Genomic DNA, 21,164 nt, shown 5'->3' on the forward strand with positions numbered 1-21,164 from the left:
GTTCAGCGCTTCCCGCCTCGGACTACGAGTGGGAGGGACGCTGAGGAGCTGAGAGCGGGGGGCGGGGCCCGGGGACCTTCTGGGGGCGGGGCTTAACTAGAGGGGGCCTGGCCAAAAGGAGCAAAGTGCAGCAACGAGGTCTGAAAATTCAAAAGCAGAGGTAATGCAGGATAGCATTTCCACTTCTGAGGTTAACGGAGGTGGGGCCTGAGATAACATTTTAATTCTGTTTTATAATGGAGTTATAAAGTGAAGTTGCTCACTCTTGTCCGACTCTGCGACCCCATGGACTGTAGCCTACCAGGCTCCTCCGTCCATGGGATTTTCCAGGCAGGAATACTGGAGTTGGTTGCCATTTCCTTCTCCAGGGCATCTTCCCGACCCAGGGATAGAACCCGGGTCTCCCGCATTGTAAGCAGACACTTTACCATCTGAGCCACCAGGGAAGTCCTTATAATGGTAAAGTTAATAATAATGCATTATACCACAAATCAGGCATTGTGTTCTACATGTCACAACTTAACTTGGGTCCACAAACAATGGCATAAAGAGGGAAGAATATAAACGCAGGTTTTAGCACATATAGCTAATCAAGTAAATTTCTGATTCTTTTACCACACTTGAGAGGCAAATAGATGTATTGGAGCATGCTCAGAGGTGAGTGACCAGATAAGGACAGATGAAAGGAATTGAAGAAAGAAGGCTCAGGAGCATTGACAGTTGTCTTCATTTGAAAGAATGGATAGAATTGATATGGCCTCAAAAGATATTTGTAGGGCAAAGAACTGGGAGTTAAATGAAGATAGATTTAATTCAAAACAAGGAATAATTCTTTAAAAGTCTGAAGATGAGTTATTTTAGGAAATAGTTGCCCCCACCCCCCACCCATGTTGGAATTGCTCAAATGTAGACAGAATCACTACTTCAGCCATTCAATACTCATTTCGTGAAGGCTTAATGCACTGCTGTGGGGCTTATCCTTTCCTACCAGGCCTCTACCTAGTCCATGAAGTCCCTATAATCTCATCCTGAAGCTGGCCCCAGCTGAGAGCCATCACCCATTGTGAGACTGGCTGCATTCAAGGCTTCAGTCAATACCTGGAAATCAATACCTGCAACTTGGACTAGAGTGTTTAGTCTACTACAGTCTGAATAACTGACTCAGATTTATTCCACACAAGGAAATGTATCTTTCTTTCTTAGACTTGAGTTCTACTCATACTAAGCAGCCCAAACACTCTCAGATGTCCTGTCCCCAATCCAGAAGGCCAGGGGGCAGTGGAGACATCCCTACTAAGGGAGAGTCTTTGCCAGAGAACTTTGTGTCCCTGGCTACATCTATCAGGGAAGAAGTAGCATCTGTGTAAGCAGATGATGAGTTAGACTCTCACCTATCAAGGCTGTGTGATACTGCAGAATGCTGTGTTAGCCTACCAAGGCAAACAGTTTACCTTAGTGGCTTACTGGGATGCATGGTGGGGATCAGGGTCTCAGTGAAGCTGGCAGCAGAAAAAGGTATACAATCCCACTGGCCCCAGGGCTGTATAAAGCTTTGAAAGACACCATTCAAAATTCTATGATAAACCTTGACAGCATATAAAAAAGAGACATTACTTCGCCAACAGGTTCATCTAGTCAAAGCTATGGTTTTTCCAGTAGTCAGGTATGGGTGTGAGAGTTAGACCATAAAGAAGGCTGAGTGCCAAAGAATTGATGGTTTTGAACTGTGGTGTTGGGGAAGACTTTTGAGAGTCCCTTGGAGTGCAAGGAGATCAAACTAGTCAATCCTAAAGGAAATCAACCCTGAATATTCACTGAAAGGACTGATGCTGAAGCTCCAATACTTCCACCGTCTGATGCAAAGAGCTGACTCACTGGAAAAGACCCTGATGATGGGAAAGATTGAAGGCAGGAGGAGAAGGGGATGACAGAGGATGAGATGATTGGATGGCATCACCAACTCAATGGACATCAGTTTGAGCAAGCTCCGGGAGATGATGAAGGACAGGGAAGCCTGGTGTGCTGCAGTCCATGGGGTCACAAAGAGTTAGACATGACTGAGTGACTGAAGAACAACAACAGTTCAAAATTCTCCCTACTGTTAACACCTGTGTCCAGGTCAAGGACTGATGCGGGTGACCCAAGGAACTGCTACCCCCTGCTTTTGATTTTAGAATGTCTCCAAAACTCTTCACCCTAGATTAACATCCATGTGACTGAACTTCTTTACAAGTTGGTCACCACTCTTCCAAACCTTCTTGGCTATGCATATTAGTTCTTTCTTCTTATCTAGCCTCATTTTGGATGTGTTGACCCTGGTGTTGACCTAGTGTGCACTTAGGATGCCTTGTCCAGGGCTTTGATCGGTTCAGGTGAGTCAGAGGTAGTTCTGAATCAAATGGCATCTTTACCTCAAATCTTGCTCCTCTCTAGTTTATTCTCTGCACAGTAGATGGAGCAATCTGAGAGAATGTGACTAAAAATGCAATGAAAGTGATGGTATGTGATTTCCAAACCTAGGTCATAAAAGACATTGAAGCATCTGCCTTGATCTCTTGATTCACTTGTTCTAGGGGGAACCAGCCACTGTTTCTTGAGGACACTCAAGTAGACCCATGGAGTGGCCCAAGTAGAGAGATACTAACTTGCCAGCATCAACCTTCTGGTTACATAACCATGTGAATGGGTGGATCTTACCTCTTCAGTCAAGCCTCAGATGACTGCAGACTTTGTCAATATCTGACTGCAACCCCATGAGAGACCCCAAGCTGCTCCAGAGTTCCTGACCCTCAGAAGCTATAAGAGATAATACATATTGTTGTTTCAGGGGCTCCCAGGTGGCACTAGTGGTAAAGAACCCACCTGCCAATGCAGGAGATGTAAGAGATATGGGCTTGATCCCTGATTGGGAAAATCCCCCTGAAGAAGGGCATGGCAAACCATTCTAGCATTCTTGCTTGGAAAATCCCATAGACAGAGGGGCCTGATGGGCTACAGTCCATGGGGGTGCAAAGAGTTGGACACAACAGAAGCAACTTAGCTGGCACACATGCACATTGTTATTTCAAGCCATGAAGTTTTGGAGTGATATGTTACAAAGCAATAAATAACTAATACATGAATCATCACAGACTACATTTTTTACTAAATATTTGCATGGCATAGTCTGAGTCTCTATCTTTGTAACCTTTTTTTTTTTTTTTTAAAAGTTATTTATTTATTGGTTTGCATGTGCCAGGTCTTAGTTGCGGTATATGGGTGCGGCATGTAGACCCCATGCACTGGGAGCTCGGACTCTTAACCATGGGGCTGCTAGGGAAGCCCTCAATCATTGTAACCTTTGATTTTCATCTCTTCACCAACTCACTGTTCAACTGTCAAGCTAAAGCCGCATATCTTAGGGTTTTGTTATAGCCACATCTAACCTCAATTTCTATAAAGATACTGCTAGGCCTGATAACAGATAAACTTGAGATCTCAGAGAATTAATACAACACAAGTTTATTTTTTGTTTCATGTGAAATCCAAAAGTCCAATTCATGGGAATTGGAAGAGGTGTTGGTGGGGGTGGTAGTGATCCTCTAGTCTACAGTCATTTGAAGACTGACTGCCATTGTCGACATATGGCTTCTAAGGCTGCTCTGGGTGATGACAGCCAGCAATTCGTCCAAAAATTTCTCTTTTTTCCTGTAATTATGATAAAACAAGCCCAGTGCCTTAAACCTGGAATTCCTGGGACCTTCAGGGAAGTTCTTCCTCAGATACATTCCTTATAGTGTCAGCCTGCTCTGGTGCTGGGGCATACTTGGCCAATTATTTCTTTTCTTCCCTGGGAGTAGTATTCATTCATCCCCCAGATGTTACTATGTTCCAGTCACTGTGCTAAGTACTGAATATTCAGAGATTATATAATAATATGAAGTCTCTTTTTGAAATCACTTTTGATAAGTGCTATGATCAAGTGTACACAAATATTAAGGGATCAAAAAGGAGGGAGCAACTCACTTTGTATAGGGAATTTTGTGAAATTTCATAGAGAAGGAGACAATTGAGTTGAATCTTGAAGAATGAGAAGGAGCTGATTACAGAAAAAAGGCTGGACAGGGCAGTGTCCTGAAATACTATGAAATTCCTTCATCGCTAAATGTCAGGCTTGTCCATACTGGGGACTAGCCAATGGCTCTGTAAGACTGGGGCATATGCATGAGTGGATGGATGTGGGAGAAGAGGTTAGAAATGAGGCTAGAAATGTGGGAGATGAGGCTAGGATGTGGTGTACCTACCAGTCAGAAGCTTGTAAGCAACAGGAATAATTTTGGCAACATTAAATTAAAAAAAAAAAAAGGAACTCTGGAGTAGCTTAGCAAACTGAAGAAAGGTTGGTGAACCATGATCTGTAAAAAGAGGAACTGAGCATTTGCCAGAAATCTAGGTAAGCAGGAACTAACGGTGAATCTCTTCAAGGGGTTCTGTCAAGATAAATGAATCCCAACTACTGTTTCAGTCTCTGTTACTACACTCAAGTTTCACATTCCAGGGAGAGAGTGTATGGTTGGCCCATTTGAGTTCAAACAAACAAAACTTGACCCATGATGGATTGAGGGCTCTCCTTTGGGGTCGGTTTGCCCTCCCGCCTCAAGGGTGTACTATCTTTGGTTTGCTGAATAAAACTCTGAGCTGTAACCAGAAAAAAAAATGTTACTAAGAATCCCACCAAGATTATGTCCAATTGAGGAAGCATAAATCCCAATAGAGATGTTATTAGAGCAGAAGGGAGAATAGATTCTGGGCAAGTAAAAACAGAGGTCTTCTCTAAGTGGGCTGTAGTCACTTACAAAGGCTTTGTAAGTCATGTTAAGGAATTTAGAATCTGGGGTAAGCAATTGAGTCACTGAAGGATTTTAGGCAGAGAAGTGACGTGATAAATCTCAGGCAGAATATTTTGGCTAATTTTATTTGATGTATTTTTATCTGTAATGAATAACTTTACTTCTTCCTATAGTTCTCAATGACATAAGAGTGAACAAATCCTATTCTTTTGTCTCTTCCCAAATGGTCAAAGAAATATACTTTTATTTTTCCTGAGATTTGTGTACAGTGAGGGAGGGGACAGACTGACCAACCTTCGACTAATAAAGAGGGTGTTCATGGTCTTTCTGAATCAGATTCTCCTCCATTCCACCTAGTGGTGTGCTGGAGCTACTTGTACTGGTTTGTAAGAATCATTTGCTAAATTTCTTGGAATTTTGTGCACCAGTTCTAAGTACAGTCATTACTGACAATTAAATTACATGAGTTTAAAAATGATACAAAGGTAATACTCAAAGCTTATCACTTCTTAATTATTTTGCTATTATTTATGCTCTTGATATTATTTATATCTATTGCATGACAGAAATATTTATAATATTGTGCTATTATACATCTCATCTTTATGTTCAGTGGCATTATGTTGGTGAGTTGAAATTGGAGATGGTGGGAGAATTTACACCAAGGAAATTGACAAACACTACAAACCAGGGCCTCTTTACCCTGGAAAAGAGCTGGTTGTTACACATTTACAAACTTAGCACTGCCTCCCTCCCTTTTCCCCAGCGCTCTTGTTCCTCAACCCCTTAATTTCTAAGGAAGAACACCAGAAACTGAAGTCTGTTGACAGGGTAGCATGGCTGACAGGGCAAAAGAAAACACAAAGACAGTGAAAAGTCAAGTTAGTTTTATTGTTTTGTAACCGTCTAACATGTGACTATTAGCCCAACATAAAGATGTGGAAGGTTGGAGAATTCAGGACACAATCCCAGTAATGCCTTTGCCAGAGGTTTTCCCTAGGAAGTTTGTTTTGAATATGTTTCTTAGCTGAGTCTTTACTAATCCTGTTTCATAGATGGAAATTTGCAGAAAAAGGCAGTGAAACTATCTGCTTTTCTCTCCAGGTGACTATGGATTCTTCCAGAATATCCTTTGTTCTGGAGAACTTCCAGAATGCCTTGGCTGGAGACTGCAATGTATCCCACTGCTCCCTCATTGGTCGTATTGAGTACCACTCTCTCCAGACTTTGGGAGCAACAATGTCTAGGATAGTGGAGATGACTTGTCTTTCATAAAAATCTTTCCTGTTATTTAACTATTGAACCTAGAATTTTATGTCCTTTTTCTTTCTCCCTCAATTACATATTTAGTTATAACACAATAATTACAAGAAGGGACAGTCTCCCTGCCTATTTCACTATCACTTCTAGGTACATACTTCCTTCGCTTTACACGTAATATTTATGCTTAGAAGAGTTTCCATCCAACCAGGCAAATGTTTTTCATCTACACTTTGCTACCTTGGATTGTGTGATCATTTGCACACAATGCACATGGTCGGGGGTAACTCAAGGTTAGGGAAAGGAGTGAGAAGGAGTTGGGGGTGGGTGGGAGGTGCTGTCTGAGTGGTACCCGAGCTGCCTCAGGGACCCTCCTTAGGAACTCAGGAAAAGCAGCTGTCCATACATCTCACTCCAGGCCTTCCTCATGGCTTGGACTAAGAGCTACTATATGCAGCTCTTTTGATTCCCAGGGCTGGTACATCTCTCCACAGGGGCCCTAGTGAGCTGAATCCTTCAGCACCACTTTCAGCAATGAATTTCATGCATGATCAAAGATGTTCTTTTTTGCGCTATAATTCTCAGGAATTCAAAACTACAGAAAAATTGACCCCCCCATCACCCTCATTTTCTTCTTTCATTTTTACTCATTGGCTCACTTTTAACCAGTTGCTTAGTTAACAATCTGCAGCATTTGGAAGTGGTGACTGTTATTTCTTCAGTCAACATTTTAGAATAAAGACTTATGACCATCCCCGCTTTCATTTCCAAATAAGTGAATTAAAAAACCCCACTTATTTCTGTTAGTATGCTCCTAGTATTTCTTGCATATCAATTCACTGGCTCTATCTCATGGAGGAGGGGGCAGAACTTATTACCCACAATTTACCTAAGGAAAATTGTAATATGGAGCGGGTAAATGACATCTTGGGGTTCCCAGAGTCAGAAAGGTACAGCCCACACTTCTGATTTGACTTTCAGTGTTCCTTGTGGGAAAATCTGATCCCCAGGTTGCACTGACCTTCAGGAATATTTGTCCAACTCTGTGTTGCAAGCTTCATGTGGGTGCCAAGTAACAGAGTCATGATGAAAAGCAGACAGGCCTTTCTACGATGACCCAAATATGAGACCCAGGGATTACCAGAGCCAAGCTTGAAACGTTCTCACTGAGCTTTGAGGAACTCTATCCTTCCTGGTCACAGATCTCACTTAATGAAGGTGTTATAACTGCTTTTGGGCAGTTAGTCCTTTGCCTCTGGAGAGAGCTGCACTTTTGATGGCCTGCTGTCCAATGCTTCTTTTTTTTGGTAGTTCCATGTACCGTAAAGGTTTAGTCTAACAAAGGCAGGACCAGGATTAGGATTGAAAGCTTGGCCTTAATGGAGCCCAGGGATGGTGATAATCCTGAGTCAGTCATAATTATTTGCCTCAGAATAGATGCTGAGGGATCCAGATGTACTGGGTAAGGTCCTCCACAGACACACTGCTGCCTCTGAATGGAACCTGACAGCAGTTGTGTGGCAGCTTAAGATGGAGCATAAAAGAACACTTTCCCCAGGTAGAACAGCATGTATATTATCTATGGTGAAACAGATCACCAGCCCAGGTGGGATGCATGAGACAAGTGCTCCGGCCTGGTGCACTGGGAAGACCCAGAGGAATCGGGTGGAGAGGGAGGTGGGAGGGGGGATTGGGATGGGGAATACGTGTAAATCTATGGCTGATTCATATCAATGTATGACAAAACCCACTGAAATGTTGTGAAGTAATTAGCCTCCAACTAATAAAACAAAAACAAAAAAAGATTGAAATTAAAAAAAAAAAAAAAAAAGAAAGTAATTGCCCTTCTGTCCCCAGCTGTGTCTCAAGGTCAGATAGGTTCCTACCAAACATATGGGGTCAAGATTCTGTTTTGAGTCTTTTCTGAGAAAACATCGCTAGAGTGTCCAGTCCACACTGAAAAGCTCTCACCAGAAAACTGTCAGGCAGGTCAGCAGGGTCAGATAGAAGCTACCCACCTGTCCTTCTCAGTCTCCCTGCTGTTCAAGGAATCAGTCAGGCACCACTCAGCAGGGTCTAGAGTTGGCAGCCAGCTCATTAATCCTTCTGATACCCCTGGAGGTAGGTTGGTGGCAAATGCTATCTCTAGTTTGCAGACAGAAAACTGAGGTACAGAGAGGTTAAGAGATGACAATAACACAACTACTAAGTGGCAGAGAGAGAAAAAAAAAAATTCGTGGTCCCTTGATGCCTGGGTCTGTTTCTTCCAAAATAGGCTTCCTTGCTTGTTGGGAAGGCTGAGAGGGACGTTGGCAACTTCCACGATGGTGGGGTAGGGACAGACTCTGAAGCAGGATGCCACTTTACTCAAGGAAATACACACACACACACTTAGGTCTCAGCCAAGACAAGGAGAAAAGACCCTGATGCTGGGAGAGATTGAAGGCAGGAGGAGAAGGGGTTGACAGAGGATGAGATGGTTGGATGGCATCACTGACTCAATGGACATGAGTTTGAGCAAGCTCTGGGAGATTGTGAAGAACAGGGAAGCCTGGCATGCTGCAGTCCATGGGGTCGCAAAGAGTCAGACACTACTGAGCAACTGAACAAACAAGAAGACAAGGAGACCAGCAGCCTTCACCTACACATCTGCTGCTGGTCCCAAAGAGCACCAGAACTTTTCACTTAGAAGAGGATGCAATTTTTTTCTTTTCTCTTCTGGATTAGGTCCTAGTTGAGATAGACACTTTATTCTGGTAGTGATCGAGCTATTCTCAGGCTCTGAGTTTACCCATCTTCTTAAAATGGGTCTTCAGGAGCAAAACTGTAGGAGCAATAGTGCAGCCACTGGGGGTGGAGGAGTGTGATGATGTCCAGTTCTCAGGCGTGGGATTTTGTTATTTCTTTCACAATCCAGAAGAAGGTCTGTCTGGAATAGCGTTGATGGAAAGGGGAAGGAAGACTCAGGTGGTAGCCAGAAAGCCACAGGTCCACAAGATAAATACACCTGTTCAACTGTCCACTGCCTGATATACTCTTTCATTGAAAGTTTGTCACTTTGAGTTAACCTAGGTAAAATACATTTTAGGCTTTCTCTTTTAAAATGTAAATTTTCCCTGGAGTAATTATAAAAAAAATCATATCTTAGAATGAATTTAATTTTTAGATCATTTTGCTTTAGGATGGAGCACCAAGGAGTGGGAATACTGTCACAGGGGAGGAATAGTTTTTGAGGAGGCTTTGGTCTGGAGAGCATATCTAGAATGAATATCTCAAAAGGAAGGTGGTAACCAGAGGTCAGCACAAGGGATTTGCCTTTTTGGGGGGTGGTGCTGGATGGGGGGGGATACAATGAAGGCTGTTTTTCTGGGTCTTTGGGTTTCTCCTGTCCAGTTCCCTGTGATGTCAACTTGGTTTCTATCTCTCCTACCTTAGCCTTGGTACTGCAACCCAAGAAGCATAGCTTTGGTTTAGATGAACCATCTTGGTTGTCAATTTCTCCCTCTGCTTTGGGAACTGGTTGGCTCTAGATAAAATTATTATGTGTGTGAAATACCTGAGGATTTCCTCTGATTGGCCTCTAGATTTGCAGAGTGTTGGTTGGGGGCACAAAGGGTAGAAGATCTTCTTTTCCCTTCAGCCTCTAGGTCCCTTCCGGGGAAGAAGTCTGACCTGGGACTAGACAGGGACCCTGGCTGTTTGTGTTCCCAGTTTGTAACAGGCTTTCCCTGGTGGCCCTCTGGTGACTCTTTTGGTACACATCTTGTGCCCGAGCAAGGCCTGAGGGCTGATTCTCCTCAAGACAAGCCAGTAGGAGGTATCGTCTGGCCCAGAGCTAGGTTTGTTCCCAGTCCCTGATAAAAGGAGGTGTAGATTTCAGGCTGAGTGTTGAAGCTGTAAGAGGACAGGAAAGAAAGGGACCTTTTCTGCTCTAGGGAAGAAAACGGCAACCAGGATTTTTAAAACCTTTTCAGTTCAGGGAGAGAGTATGGCGTCTTGTTCTCCTTTTCTGATGGTGCCCAGTGCAGAATTCCCACTAATACAAGGGATGTAATTGCATCAGAACCCAGGGCTACTGTGACCCAAAAGAAAGGCCAGTGAGAACTCTGGACATCTCCTGCACTGATGATTTAAACCAAACACTCCAAAATGGTAAAATGAGGTTTGGAAGCCACAGAAATGAGTTAAGACCATAAATAATATGACCAACTCCATAGGGAAGCTGGGCTCACAAGTATCAGCTGAACTTGCAAATCGGTGCCCTGCAGGTTAAATTTGGCTTGTACATTTTTTGGGGGCGGGGGGGGGGCTCACACGGCATATTTAAAATTTGGTTGGCAATGTTAAAAATGTGGAAAACTTCACTTGAACATTTGGATTTCTGGCTTTTCTTGAAAAATCAGATGGCCAGATAACACTGTCTGGTAATCGCTGCCTGAAAACGAGCAGGTGCCCTCTGCTCTCCAAATTTCACTGCCCCAGCCGTCGCATGGTATTAGAACAGGTGCACTTCACCAATTTAAACCACTTCACCAATTAAACCGCCTGCATCCTGTAGGCGGTTAAGTTTGGAACCGCTGATATATGCCACACGGTGTTTGCTAGGGAAGTGCTGAGTTGGTAAAGTTCAGCTGAGTTTGTCAAGTTGCCACAAGGCTGGTAAAAAGCTCTGAGGCAATCAGTTCTGATTGAAAGGCTTTCTATGGGGAAATGAGGATGAAAGCAGAATTGCCCGTGGCTGTGGAGAGGGGTAGGGCAGTCACGAGACTGGGAACTTTGATGGGACAATGGGTTTATCTGGGTAGCCTTTGTACCCGGGAAAGGCAGTTTCCTGGTTGTAGGGCATGCACAGTTCTACCACGGTGCCCGTCCAACCAGGGTGGGTGTGAGGGGAGGGAGAGAAGACTCAAATCGTGTCGGCAACTTTAGGTTTCATCTTGCCGTGTGTTAGCTAGCTCAGGCGTTTTCTTTCTCTCTTTGGCACCGCTTCACACGGTGAGATCGTCTGACCTGGCCCGGCTGCTGGCTTTGCTCAGCCTGCTCAGGGGTCTGGTGTCTTCCCCCGGCAGCTCCGCACACAGCGAAGGCGCCTTCTCAGGCGTCAGCTCTTGCTTTGATACCTTCTCAGGCGGCGGCTCTTCTTTCTCAACCTCCTCCTCCACTTCGGGGGGCTCCACTTTCTCCGCTTCCAGCACGGCCAGGGTCTCTTGGCCTTCTGTGCTCACTCTCTCTGCCTCCTGACTCTTCTCACCCACCTCTAGTTCCGCGGCCGCCTCTACCGGCTGCCCCTCCGCGACTGCCTCCTGGGCGCCCACCTGAGCGTAGGAAGGCAGTGTCTCCTGGTAGGCCCTGGACAAGTCTCCCAGGGGCCCCGGGCCCACCTTCTCCTCGAACTGACTGAAAGGCTTGGCAGAAAGGGGGGTGGCCTCCACCATCCCCACCTCCGTCAAAGGGAAATAATGGGACACGATTTTCTCTTCTTCGAGGAGCTGGTAGCCCTTGGCCTTCTGGATGGAGGAGACGGCAATGGAGTGGAGGGACTTTTCAGGAATCTCCCCCAGTGGCTGCTCCACCGGCCTCTTGAAGGCGGATCGGATTTTCTTCAGGCTCAGGTGGCTCAGCTCCAGAATATTGAGAAAGAGGGACACGGAGGCCACGGAGAGCATGAAGAGGATGAAGATGGTTTTCTCGGTGGGTCGTGACACAAAGCAGTCCACCACGTTGGGGCAGGGCCACCGGCTGCAGCGGTAGAGGGGCAGGATCCGGAAACCATACAGGAAGTAGTGGCCCACGATGAAGCCCACCTCAAAGAGGGTCTTGAAGATGATGTGGCAGACGTAGGTCCTCAGCAGGGTCCCCTCCAGCCGGAACTTCTTGGTGCCTTTGCTGCTGCTGCTGCTCTTCTTGACGCTGCCCTGGTCCGCCGCTAGGGGCGCCCTCTCGCCGCCGTTGCCCGGCGACTGCTGGCTCAGCTCCTCGGCCTCGCGCTCCTTGCGCTTCTCCTCCATGCGGACGTGGTGCACCGCGTGCCCCACGTACACCAGCGACGGCGTGGAGACGAAGATGATCTGCAGGACCCAGAGACGGATGTGGGAGATGGGGAAGGCCTCGTCGTAGCAGACGTTCTCGCAACCTGGCTGCTGGGTGTTGCACACGAAGTCAGACTGCTCATCCCCCCACACGAACTCTGCTGCAGTGCCGAGGATGAGGATCCGAAAGATGAAAAGCACCGTGAGCCATACGCGGCCGATGACCGTGGAGTGCTCATTAACCTCCTCCAAGATGTTCCCCAGGAAACTCCAGTCCCCCATGATTCACCTACCTGCAGGAAGGAGAAGGCAAAGCTGAGCGGCCACAGTGCAATCCGGAATCCACCTCTTTTTGCTAACTCTCAGGGTACCTCCCCTTCATGGGTGGCTGAAACGGTCAGTGGGTTAACAGTATCTTTTGAGTGTTTCCTCTGTGCAGACTAGTACTAGTTCAGTTCAGTTCAGTTCTGTCGCTCAGTCGTGTCCGACTCTTTGCGACCCCATGAACCGCAGCACCCCAGGCCTCCCTGTCCATCACCAACTCCAGGGAACAAAAGAGGCCTAAAAGAATCTGCTTCCACTGGCTTTCTCATCTGTAAAATGGGTTCTCATTCACTTCACAAGCTGCCTGAAAGGATAAATGAGACAGCGTCTGTATAAGCCTTGAACTGCCTATCAAATAAGAAATCACTGTTGATCATAAATAGAAACTCATGGTTTCATGGGTTTAAGTCAAGACCACAAGCTGAACTGAGGTTCATGAAGCAAAATGCTGAAAAAATATTCTAATCCATTGGTGTCTACCTCCCCCCCCACCAAATTTTTTCCTATGTATGAAATTGCCTGTAGTAACCTTACTTGTGACTGTGTTGGGGTATACAATGATCGTATGTTGAAAGGGAAGTGGAAGGAAACATATTTTTTGAATATCTGCTTTGTTGCCGACCTTTGACGTTACATTTTTTTCATTCACTTTGATACTGCGAGACCTACCCAACGCCTGTCGCAGAGCCCAGCACATAATGAAAGCTTGATAAATGTTTAACTAATTTGATTCTATCACATGAGAAAACTGAGGCTCTGAGAGTTTAAATAAGTTGTCCAAGATCAGAGAGCTAGCAGCAGTTCTTTCTGCTAGGTTATTTTTGCCACCCCTTTGGGACTCATTGCCTGTGATTGGAGCTGTACAGTTCTATGACTCCTGTGCTCCTCATTTATGTTTTCTCTTCTCTAGGTTGAAACCTGGAAACCTTTCTTAATAGCTTTTCAAATTGAGAGTGATATATATGTGTACATATATATTTGTATTCATTTATTAAAATAAATCCAAATCTTTTAAATCCAAAGAATGGGGAGAGTGCTTTGGGAAGAAATCATGTCACAGGGTGAGAAAAGTCCATTAAGATGGTTTTAATGTCCCACAGAGTGAAAAGGATTTAGGGTCTGTAACATGTGGCTGCTTTAATAGAGTTAAAATTTCATCTGTCAGAAAAAAAATACCATTAAACATGATAGTATACAATGCCCCTAGCAATGGTGATGACTAATGGACATGGGATTGAACTGATGGGGGTGATGTGTGCAAACTGGGTCATTTGTCCAGTGCAAACCTGTGGTGCAAGCTGGTAATCTCTGAAAGACTCTGGTCAAAACCTCCACTTTGGCTATGTTCCTCCAGCTTGAACATCTTTAGAGTTGTGGGGTTTACTCATTACTGCCCTCAGGCCAGGGCAAGAGCCTATGCTAGAGATGCTGGTCTGGGCTTCTCCAGCCGAGCCCTACGTTATAGGATCAGAAGTCCATGGCGCCAGAGGATATGCCCATCACATTTAATGACAGTGATATTTGCTAAACATTTGGATGAGTGATGAAATGTGGTATCTTAAATTAAGTCAGATTGTCATCTTTAGAAGAGGGTAAACAAAATGACATCTGAAAGCTTTCTTCCACCCTGTGGTTTGGAGCCTGGCCAGACAGAACTTGGTGGCAGATACTGATGGCAGGGGTGAACAGTGCCAACCTAGGCTCTCGGCTATCTATTTTTTGGTGAAGAGTAGAGAGAGTTTCTTCTCTTGGAGCCACAGAAACTTCCAGTTAGGCCAGGCATCTGACAGCAGCTTTTCTCCTCGTGGAAAGGTGAGAGCAGCTGTGGCACCCCTAGCCATGACTCTGGCTTTGGGAAGAGTTCCTTTCGGGAATGGGGAATTGAGAGTGGGCAAGGGTTCTTGACTCAAAACCAGCTGTTCAGAATCCCAGTCACATGTATCTAGTTATACTACTGCCTTTAACACTACTCAGATGGCAATTAAATTTATTTTTTGCCCTATGAAGAGTGGCAGCCATTCCCATTGTCTTCTGGAAGAAGGTGGGAAACACCACAATCATGTAAACTGTCCATGCATAAATCCTATTGGTGACAGAGCCAGAAAAATCCAATATTTTTTAATCAACTAGTTCAATCTAAAATTCATGTCAAAACAATAATTTATGTAATTTATTCCTGGGAGATCAAGTCTGGCTTTAATGAAATGTCATGTTGCTAATGTCTTATCCCCATTGATATATCAACTCAGTTTACAAGCTTACTTGTATTGTACCATATTGGTCCCTTTGAAATTTTGTATGTTTTTCACATGTACCCACATGAATGTGCGTGGTGAGCACCAACTCTCAGGACTGTATGTCTACTAGTCTTGTTTCCCCCTTTTAGAATCAAAAGCTTTTGGAGGACAGGGACCATTTTGTCTTTATCCTCTGTGAACCATCATGACACAGAACAAAGACCTTACAGAGTGGGAGCTCCATAGCTACCAGTGGATAGGCTCAATGGTAATCACTTGAAATCTGAAATTCTCAATCCCTGAGTGCATGTCATGCTAGTCTTACCTACAGGGAGTTCCAGTTCCTAAGAAACTTCGATCCTTTTTGCTGTGGCTAGCAGAGGGGACATTGAAAACTAGCAAATAAATGGTAAATTCAAAAAAAGGATGATAAATGGATCCAGAACTAGTTGTTTTGAGGTATTGTTTTGTATAAAATTAAAGATATAAGCTGGAAAGCCAATAATTCTTGACATGTATCAAGACACACATTCATAATATATGAAGACCCTCCTGACTACCCCATTCGTAATTTCCACACTAAAACCAGACAGAGCTGTGTCCTTCCACACCTCACCCTGCAATGCTAGGATTGTTTGACTGGTTTTCTTTCTTTTTTAAATGTCTATGTTACAGAATTTCTTATAATAATGAAAAAAGAGAAACTACAATTGAGGACAAAATCTTTCCAATCCCATGCTATTGAAACAGGCCAACAATACCATTAAGGAGAAAAGATTTAGAAGTGCTAAGGAAAGGTGCCCTGGGTTCTTGACTTCTAAAAGTGAAAATTATAATTAAAGGAAGTCAGATAAGAGTAAATCTGGGCAAACTGTTTCATTGGAACGGCAAAATCTAAAGCAAAGGATTTCCCTTTTCTTCAAGGAGGCAATTTGCTGGTTTATTTTGCTTGCTAAAACCTATTGCAGGTGGAAAATAAACTGACAGAGTTCGAGCCTCCACCCTCAAGGTATCCATCATAGCACCCCACCAGAGGATTATGGTTTTAGGTAATGATTAAAATAACACCTTATGTTTGGGTAGCCCTTATCTATTTATAAATGATACATTTTAGCATGTCTTATTTCAGTTTTCATAACAACCTGTGAACTAAGCCAGTGGTCATCAGACTAGGATTTCAGAGACTAGTACAATAACAACAAAATAGGGTACTGACTCCAACATATGGCTACTGACTCCTTATTTTGCCAAAAAACTTTAAAAATTACTATGACTGCAGTCTTTTTTCACCATCGTCTCATAAAAGGGGAATTTTAATACTACAGACCTAGATAGGACATAATTTTGGAATAAAAGACAGGCCTTGAAATCGAACACATTTAACTTGGTGAACAATTTACTCCATTGTTTACTACATCACTGTCACATTTTTGTCACAGGCAGCTGAGTAATTCACCTTGGACCAGAGCTGACAGATCTACAGATGGATGGTTGAGAACCAGGGAACCTGGCATTATCAGCCCCATTTACCAGGATGAGAGATGGAGTGGGAGGTTAAGAAAGTCTCCCAAGGGAGCTCAGCTAATGAAGGCAGAGCCGGGACGTGAGCCGTGGTTTTCGACTTCAAGCCCAGGGTGATTTTCAGGATAGCATAGCCTTCTTCTGGCTTTGAAGAGGCAGAACAACACATATACATCCGCGTTAACTAGTTCTATAAAAAGGATTAGAGGCCACTTACCACTGGAGTAGGAAACGGAAACCCACTGCAGTATTCCTGCCTAGAAAATTCCATGGACATAGGAGCCTGGTGGGCTACAGTCCACGGGGTTGCAGAGTTGGACAGGACTGAGCAACTGAGCAACCAAGCAAGCAAGCACCACTCCGGTGGGTGAGGCAGTGTAAATGTGCCACCACATTTCTCGAGCAGCCCCTTTAACCACCAGCTCTCAGAACCTGCCCCCAGGAAGATCTTAGCGGCCCTTAACAAACCCGTTCCTGTGCTCCAGTAAATACTCCAACATCGAAAATGCTGAGCATGAAGCCTCTCCTACCCCCATGGCATTCGACAGTTGTTAATATCACTGCTGCTTCTATGGCAGAGTTTGAGTGAAAAAGTAATGAAAACTTTCATAACCTCAAATACATGGTTTAGATCCTTCGGGCTACCTGGGGGCATGTTAATTCATTTTGATAAAGGAAAGGCCTTAGAAAGTCAAGTTGTAGTTAAAATTTGGACATCTCTGCCACCACCCCACCTTGTCCCTCCAACCTTGCATTTCTTTCCCTTCCAAACCTCTGCCAACTCTTAGACCAATTCCAAGGTTTTGGGAATTGAACTCTAAATCCAGCCATCCTAATCCAAGACTGAACATTAGTGGCAACCTTTCTCCTTTTGGAGAATTCCAGAGGTAGCCCTTAGATTAGGTTGGGAAAGAAGTGGGGGATGGGAGGGGTTTGGAAGCCTACAAGCTAATATCACCCAGGGAAAACTTGCCAATAGGAGTAGGGTCTCCCGGAGAGATATGTGCTCTCTTCTTCTCTTGGCGCTCAGCAGTAAAATGGCAACTTTGGCCTCTTTCCTTTGGCACCTAAAAGCCCACCTCCCACTTCTCTACCCCGCCCCTACTGTGCTGCACGACTGAGCAGATATGACTGGATTGACCCTGATGGGTAGGTTTTACTGTCCAGCAATATTTTAAGCTCCCAGCCAGACAGCTTTTATGAAAGGAGGGATGTTTGGAAAACAATAGGCAAGAGAGAATGGGAGAGCTGTGTTAGGCAATGAGGGGAGGAGAGTGGGGAAAAGCTGATGTGGGAAAGCTTAGCTCGGGCTTCTGCAGCCGCCAAAAGTTTCTTTTAGCAGCAGACTGGCCCTCCACAACAGGAGATCTTTGACTTCTCTCCAGAGGACATTAGCCCTGGGCGTATTTTCCCAGCACCTTATCGTGTGCTTAGAGAATCTTAGGGACGTAGGGACGGTCAGAAGTCACTGAGTCAGATGGGGCCAAAACCGCTCCAGAAAGAGTAAACTTGATCCCTTTAAAGGATGATATTTCATCTTCCATTGGTGGTTTGTTCTTGTGTCTCATAACTTTCATCAGGGCAGTCTCCCTCATTGGAAAAAATCTTAATACTCCAAATAATTCTGGCACCATTTGTCAAGGTAATGACATTTCCCGCTTTGTTTCACTCCTAACTATAAATACTTTTGAGAAGCTGAAGAATCAAGGGGAAGAAAGTTGAAGAAACGTCAGTGAGAGTTTTAGACTTTAGTGCCTCCATCTGTGAAATGGGGGTTTGATAGTTTTGCCCACCAAGAGGCTGTTGGATGAAACACGAGTATGACTGAATGAGGAATGATGTTTGGGAAGCTAGCACGGAGGGCAGGAGTACATGTTCTATGCCTCTCTGCGCCTGCTCCCTTTCCACTATTGGACTGATATAATGGTAAAATGGTTGTTGTGACCACATTTTCCAAAACAAAAATTGGGGCACTTTATTCTACAAACTTACTTGTGGAAAAATGGAGCAAAATAGTTGAAACTGGAATTGTTTTAGGAAATCTGCAATGTGTGATTACTAAATTGAAGGCAACTTTGAGATTAAGCCAAGGGAAAAAAGGGCACTGCCTCAGCCACACCCCTTATTTCCTGTCCTTTCTGGTGTCATGGGCATATTGCATTTTTTTTTTTTCAAGTCCTAGGCATACTTTATTTTTAATCTCACAACAAACCACTGCAGTAGGTATGCTTAGTTTGGTGGTGTTTAGTTTCTAAGTTGTGTCCAACTCATTGTGACCCCATGAACTATAGCCCTCCAGGCTCCTCTGTCCAGGGGATTTCCTAGGCAAGAATACTGGAATGGATTGCCATTTCCTTCTTCAGCATATTGCATTTTGATGGTGGCAGTTTAAAAGAGGAGAGTACCAAGGTTGTGGGTCTCAACTTCTATTTTTATTAAAGTGTTCACTAGTCCACAGCCTTATTTTCTCTAGAATTCTGATTTCTTTTCAACTTATAGGTTTAAGGGCCCATGGTAATTGAGATGATGCCCTCCAGGGAATCCCTCTGTTGAAAACAGCCAGTCATGGTTGTTCCCAATATCAGTAAGGCAAGAAGATAGAGGAAAGAGGGAAAGAAACCCAATCATTCTTTCTTTTGAAAACATTCAGTAACTGTTGATTCCTGATGCTTGTGTTTTCCCTGAGACATCCCAGAACTTTCAAAATGAACTTCACTCACTCAGGGCATCCCAGCCCAGTTTGGCTACGTGCTGGGGTGACCCCATCTCCTGACATCATTGTGTGAGAGATGATAGTAGAGCATGTGCTTGCGTCTGGAAAAACAGAGAATGTCCGCATCACTCTGAACCAGTCCGTCTCTCAGGTTTGGAGGAATCTAGTTTCCTAGTTGAGAGCTTTCTTTGCTTATTTATTCTGTTGACACTGAAGACACTCTACTTAAAGTGCCCAGTTGATTAAAATATATTTGTTCGCAGCTGCAAAGTCCTTGAAAATATAAACACTTAATCCCAAACCTCTTGAGGAATGTTTTGAAAGATGTGGGGAGACTCATCTTAGCTGTTGCTGAGAGATGGGAGGCCTATTCCTACAGGAATCAGAGTCAGTTTCTCAGGTCTTTCAGAGAGATGTCTTCTCACAATGGTCCTATTATCTTACTGTATGTAAATAAATCTTTAAAACGTGGCACATAACCACATTCAAATACAAGTTCCAATTTTTTTTATATTCTGTAATTATTTAGAATAGATTATTAACATTTTAAATAATTCAAGGGTGGCATTTTTCTACCAGGGTGCATTTGGGAAACAGTGAAGCAGTTACATGTGTGCAAAGATTATGGGCTTTGTAGTTAGGAGAGCTGGCTCTGGGTGTGGCTCTTCTGCTTCCTGTTTGTGGGCAGTTTACTTGGCCTTTCCAAGTCTCAGTTTTCTCATTTGTGAAATAGACAGGATAATACCTGCCTTTTTGTTTGGTAAAAAGAACCTTTTATAATGATGGCGGCTACTTATCTAGCCCATGCAATGCTGTGAATCCCTGTTCACTTGTTGGTCATGTTTGCTGTGATCTTCTCTTGCTCCGAGTGTGGCTGTGTCCTGCACTCCTGGGACCTGAGCTGGTTTGTTTCAAAGTGTACCTTGATCAAGGCCCAACACTCCCCTCTTCCCGAAGGAAGTGTCAGAACTGGGAAAGACCAGAAGAGATCACTGACTCCAACTGCCTTCATTTTATAGATGAGGAAACTCAGGCTTGGTGTGAAAGTGACACTCATGTTTTGTTGCAGCTCTGAGGTTCAGGCACTGTCCATGGCTCTGGTGCCTCCATGTCTCATATAAGCAGAGGGTTCTTCAGGGAGAAGCAGGTGAGCTTGGGCATGAGTAGAAGGGCAGGTGGTTACATGGGCCAGAGGAGATCGTCCTCAGTCAATCCCAGTGACTGCAACTGGGGGACATGTATCTCCCCCCTTCTGGGCTTTCCTGGTGGCTCAGATGGTAAAGAATCCGCCTGCAGTACAGGAGACTCAAATTCCATCTCTGGTTTGGGACGATTTCCCTGGAGAAGGAAACGGCTACCCGCTCCAGTATTCTTGCCTGGAGAATTCCACAGACTACAGTGGAATGGACTACAGTCCATGGGGTCTCAAACAGTTGAACACGACTGAGCAACTAACATACACACACATCTATTCCCTTCCAGCTGCTGAGGTGTGAGGGGGAATGAGCCTCTAAGAAACCTAGGACCAGACCTTGTGGGTAAATTGGGTCCTTTTCCTGAGTGTCTCAGGCCTGGCTCTGAGTGAGTGGGCAATATTCGGAGATTCATTCAACAAATATTTGTTAAGCTCCCACCCTCTGAGATGTTCGGGACACATTGGTGAATAAAACAAAGATCCCTGTCCCAGCAGAGTTAATATTTTGTGGGGGAGGCAGATAATACTCATTAAATACAACAAGCCAGGGAATCACATAGTAGATTAGAAGCTGATAAGTGCTACCAAATATGAAAAAAATATGACAGGGTCGGGGGAATTGGGAGAGCCAGAGGAGGGGAGGTGGTACTGACACAGACCTTACTGAGAACATGAGGTTTGAGCAGACTATAAAGAAGGTCTGCTTTGAAGGGATAGAGCCGTGGGGTATTGAGGGAAGGCTGTCAGCCATAGCAACAGGCCCGAGGGACTGAATCAGAGCAGGCGAGGACAGAAATTGTTGGGAAATGTAATTTTTGTCTCTTGATTATTTGTCCACATATGGTTTGTTCACTTGCATGTCTTTAAAACTACAATACCACCAAGAGACGAGATCCCACACAGCATCCAATGTGCAAATTTGCCCTTCCTTTCCATTACACACGTAAAAAAATTTTTTTTAATTTCAATTTTTTAAAGATTTTAGTATAGTTGGTTTACAATGTTGTATTAGTTTCAGATATACTACAGCAAAGTGATTCAGTCATAGTCATACAT

At 44.3% G+C, this 21,164-nt stretch overlaps 1 protein-coding gene across 1 annotated transcript; it reads right to left on the bottom strand.

The window, feature by feature from the left end:
• Positions 1–10,876: 10,876 nt before the first annotated feature.
• Positions 10,877–12,400, bottom strand: GJA8 (gap junction protein alpha 8). Its single transcript, XM_043878728.1, has one exon. It carries the CDS (start codon positions 12,398–12,400, stop codon positions 11,078–11,080), a length of 1,323 nt encoding a protein of 440 aa, XP_043734663.1. The 3' UTR covers positions 10,877–11,077.
• Positions 12,401–21,164: the final 8,764 nt, after the last annotated feature.

This window comes from Cervus elaphus, chromosome 20 (assembly GCF_910594005.1).
Source record: "Cervus elaphus chromosome 20, mCerEla1.1, whole genome shotgun sequence".
Classification (NCBI taxonomy): Eukaryota; Metazoa; Chordata; class Mammalia; order Artiodactyla; family Cervidae; genus Cervus; species Cervus elaphus.

Excerpts from the sequence above, each read along its gene's own strand:
- GJA8 (XM_043878728.1), bottom strand. The coding sequence starts at position 12,400 with ATGGGGGACTGGAGTTTCCTGGGGAACATCTTGGAGGAGGTTAATGAG.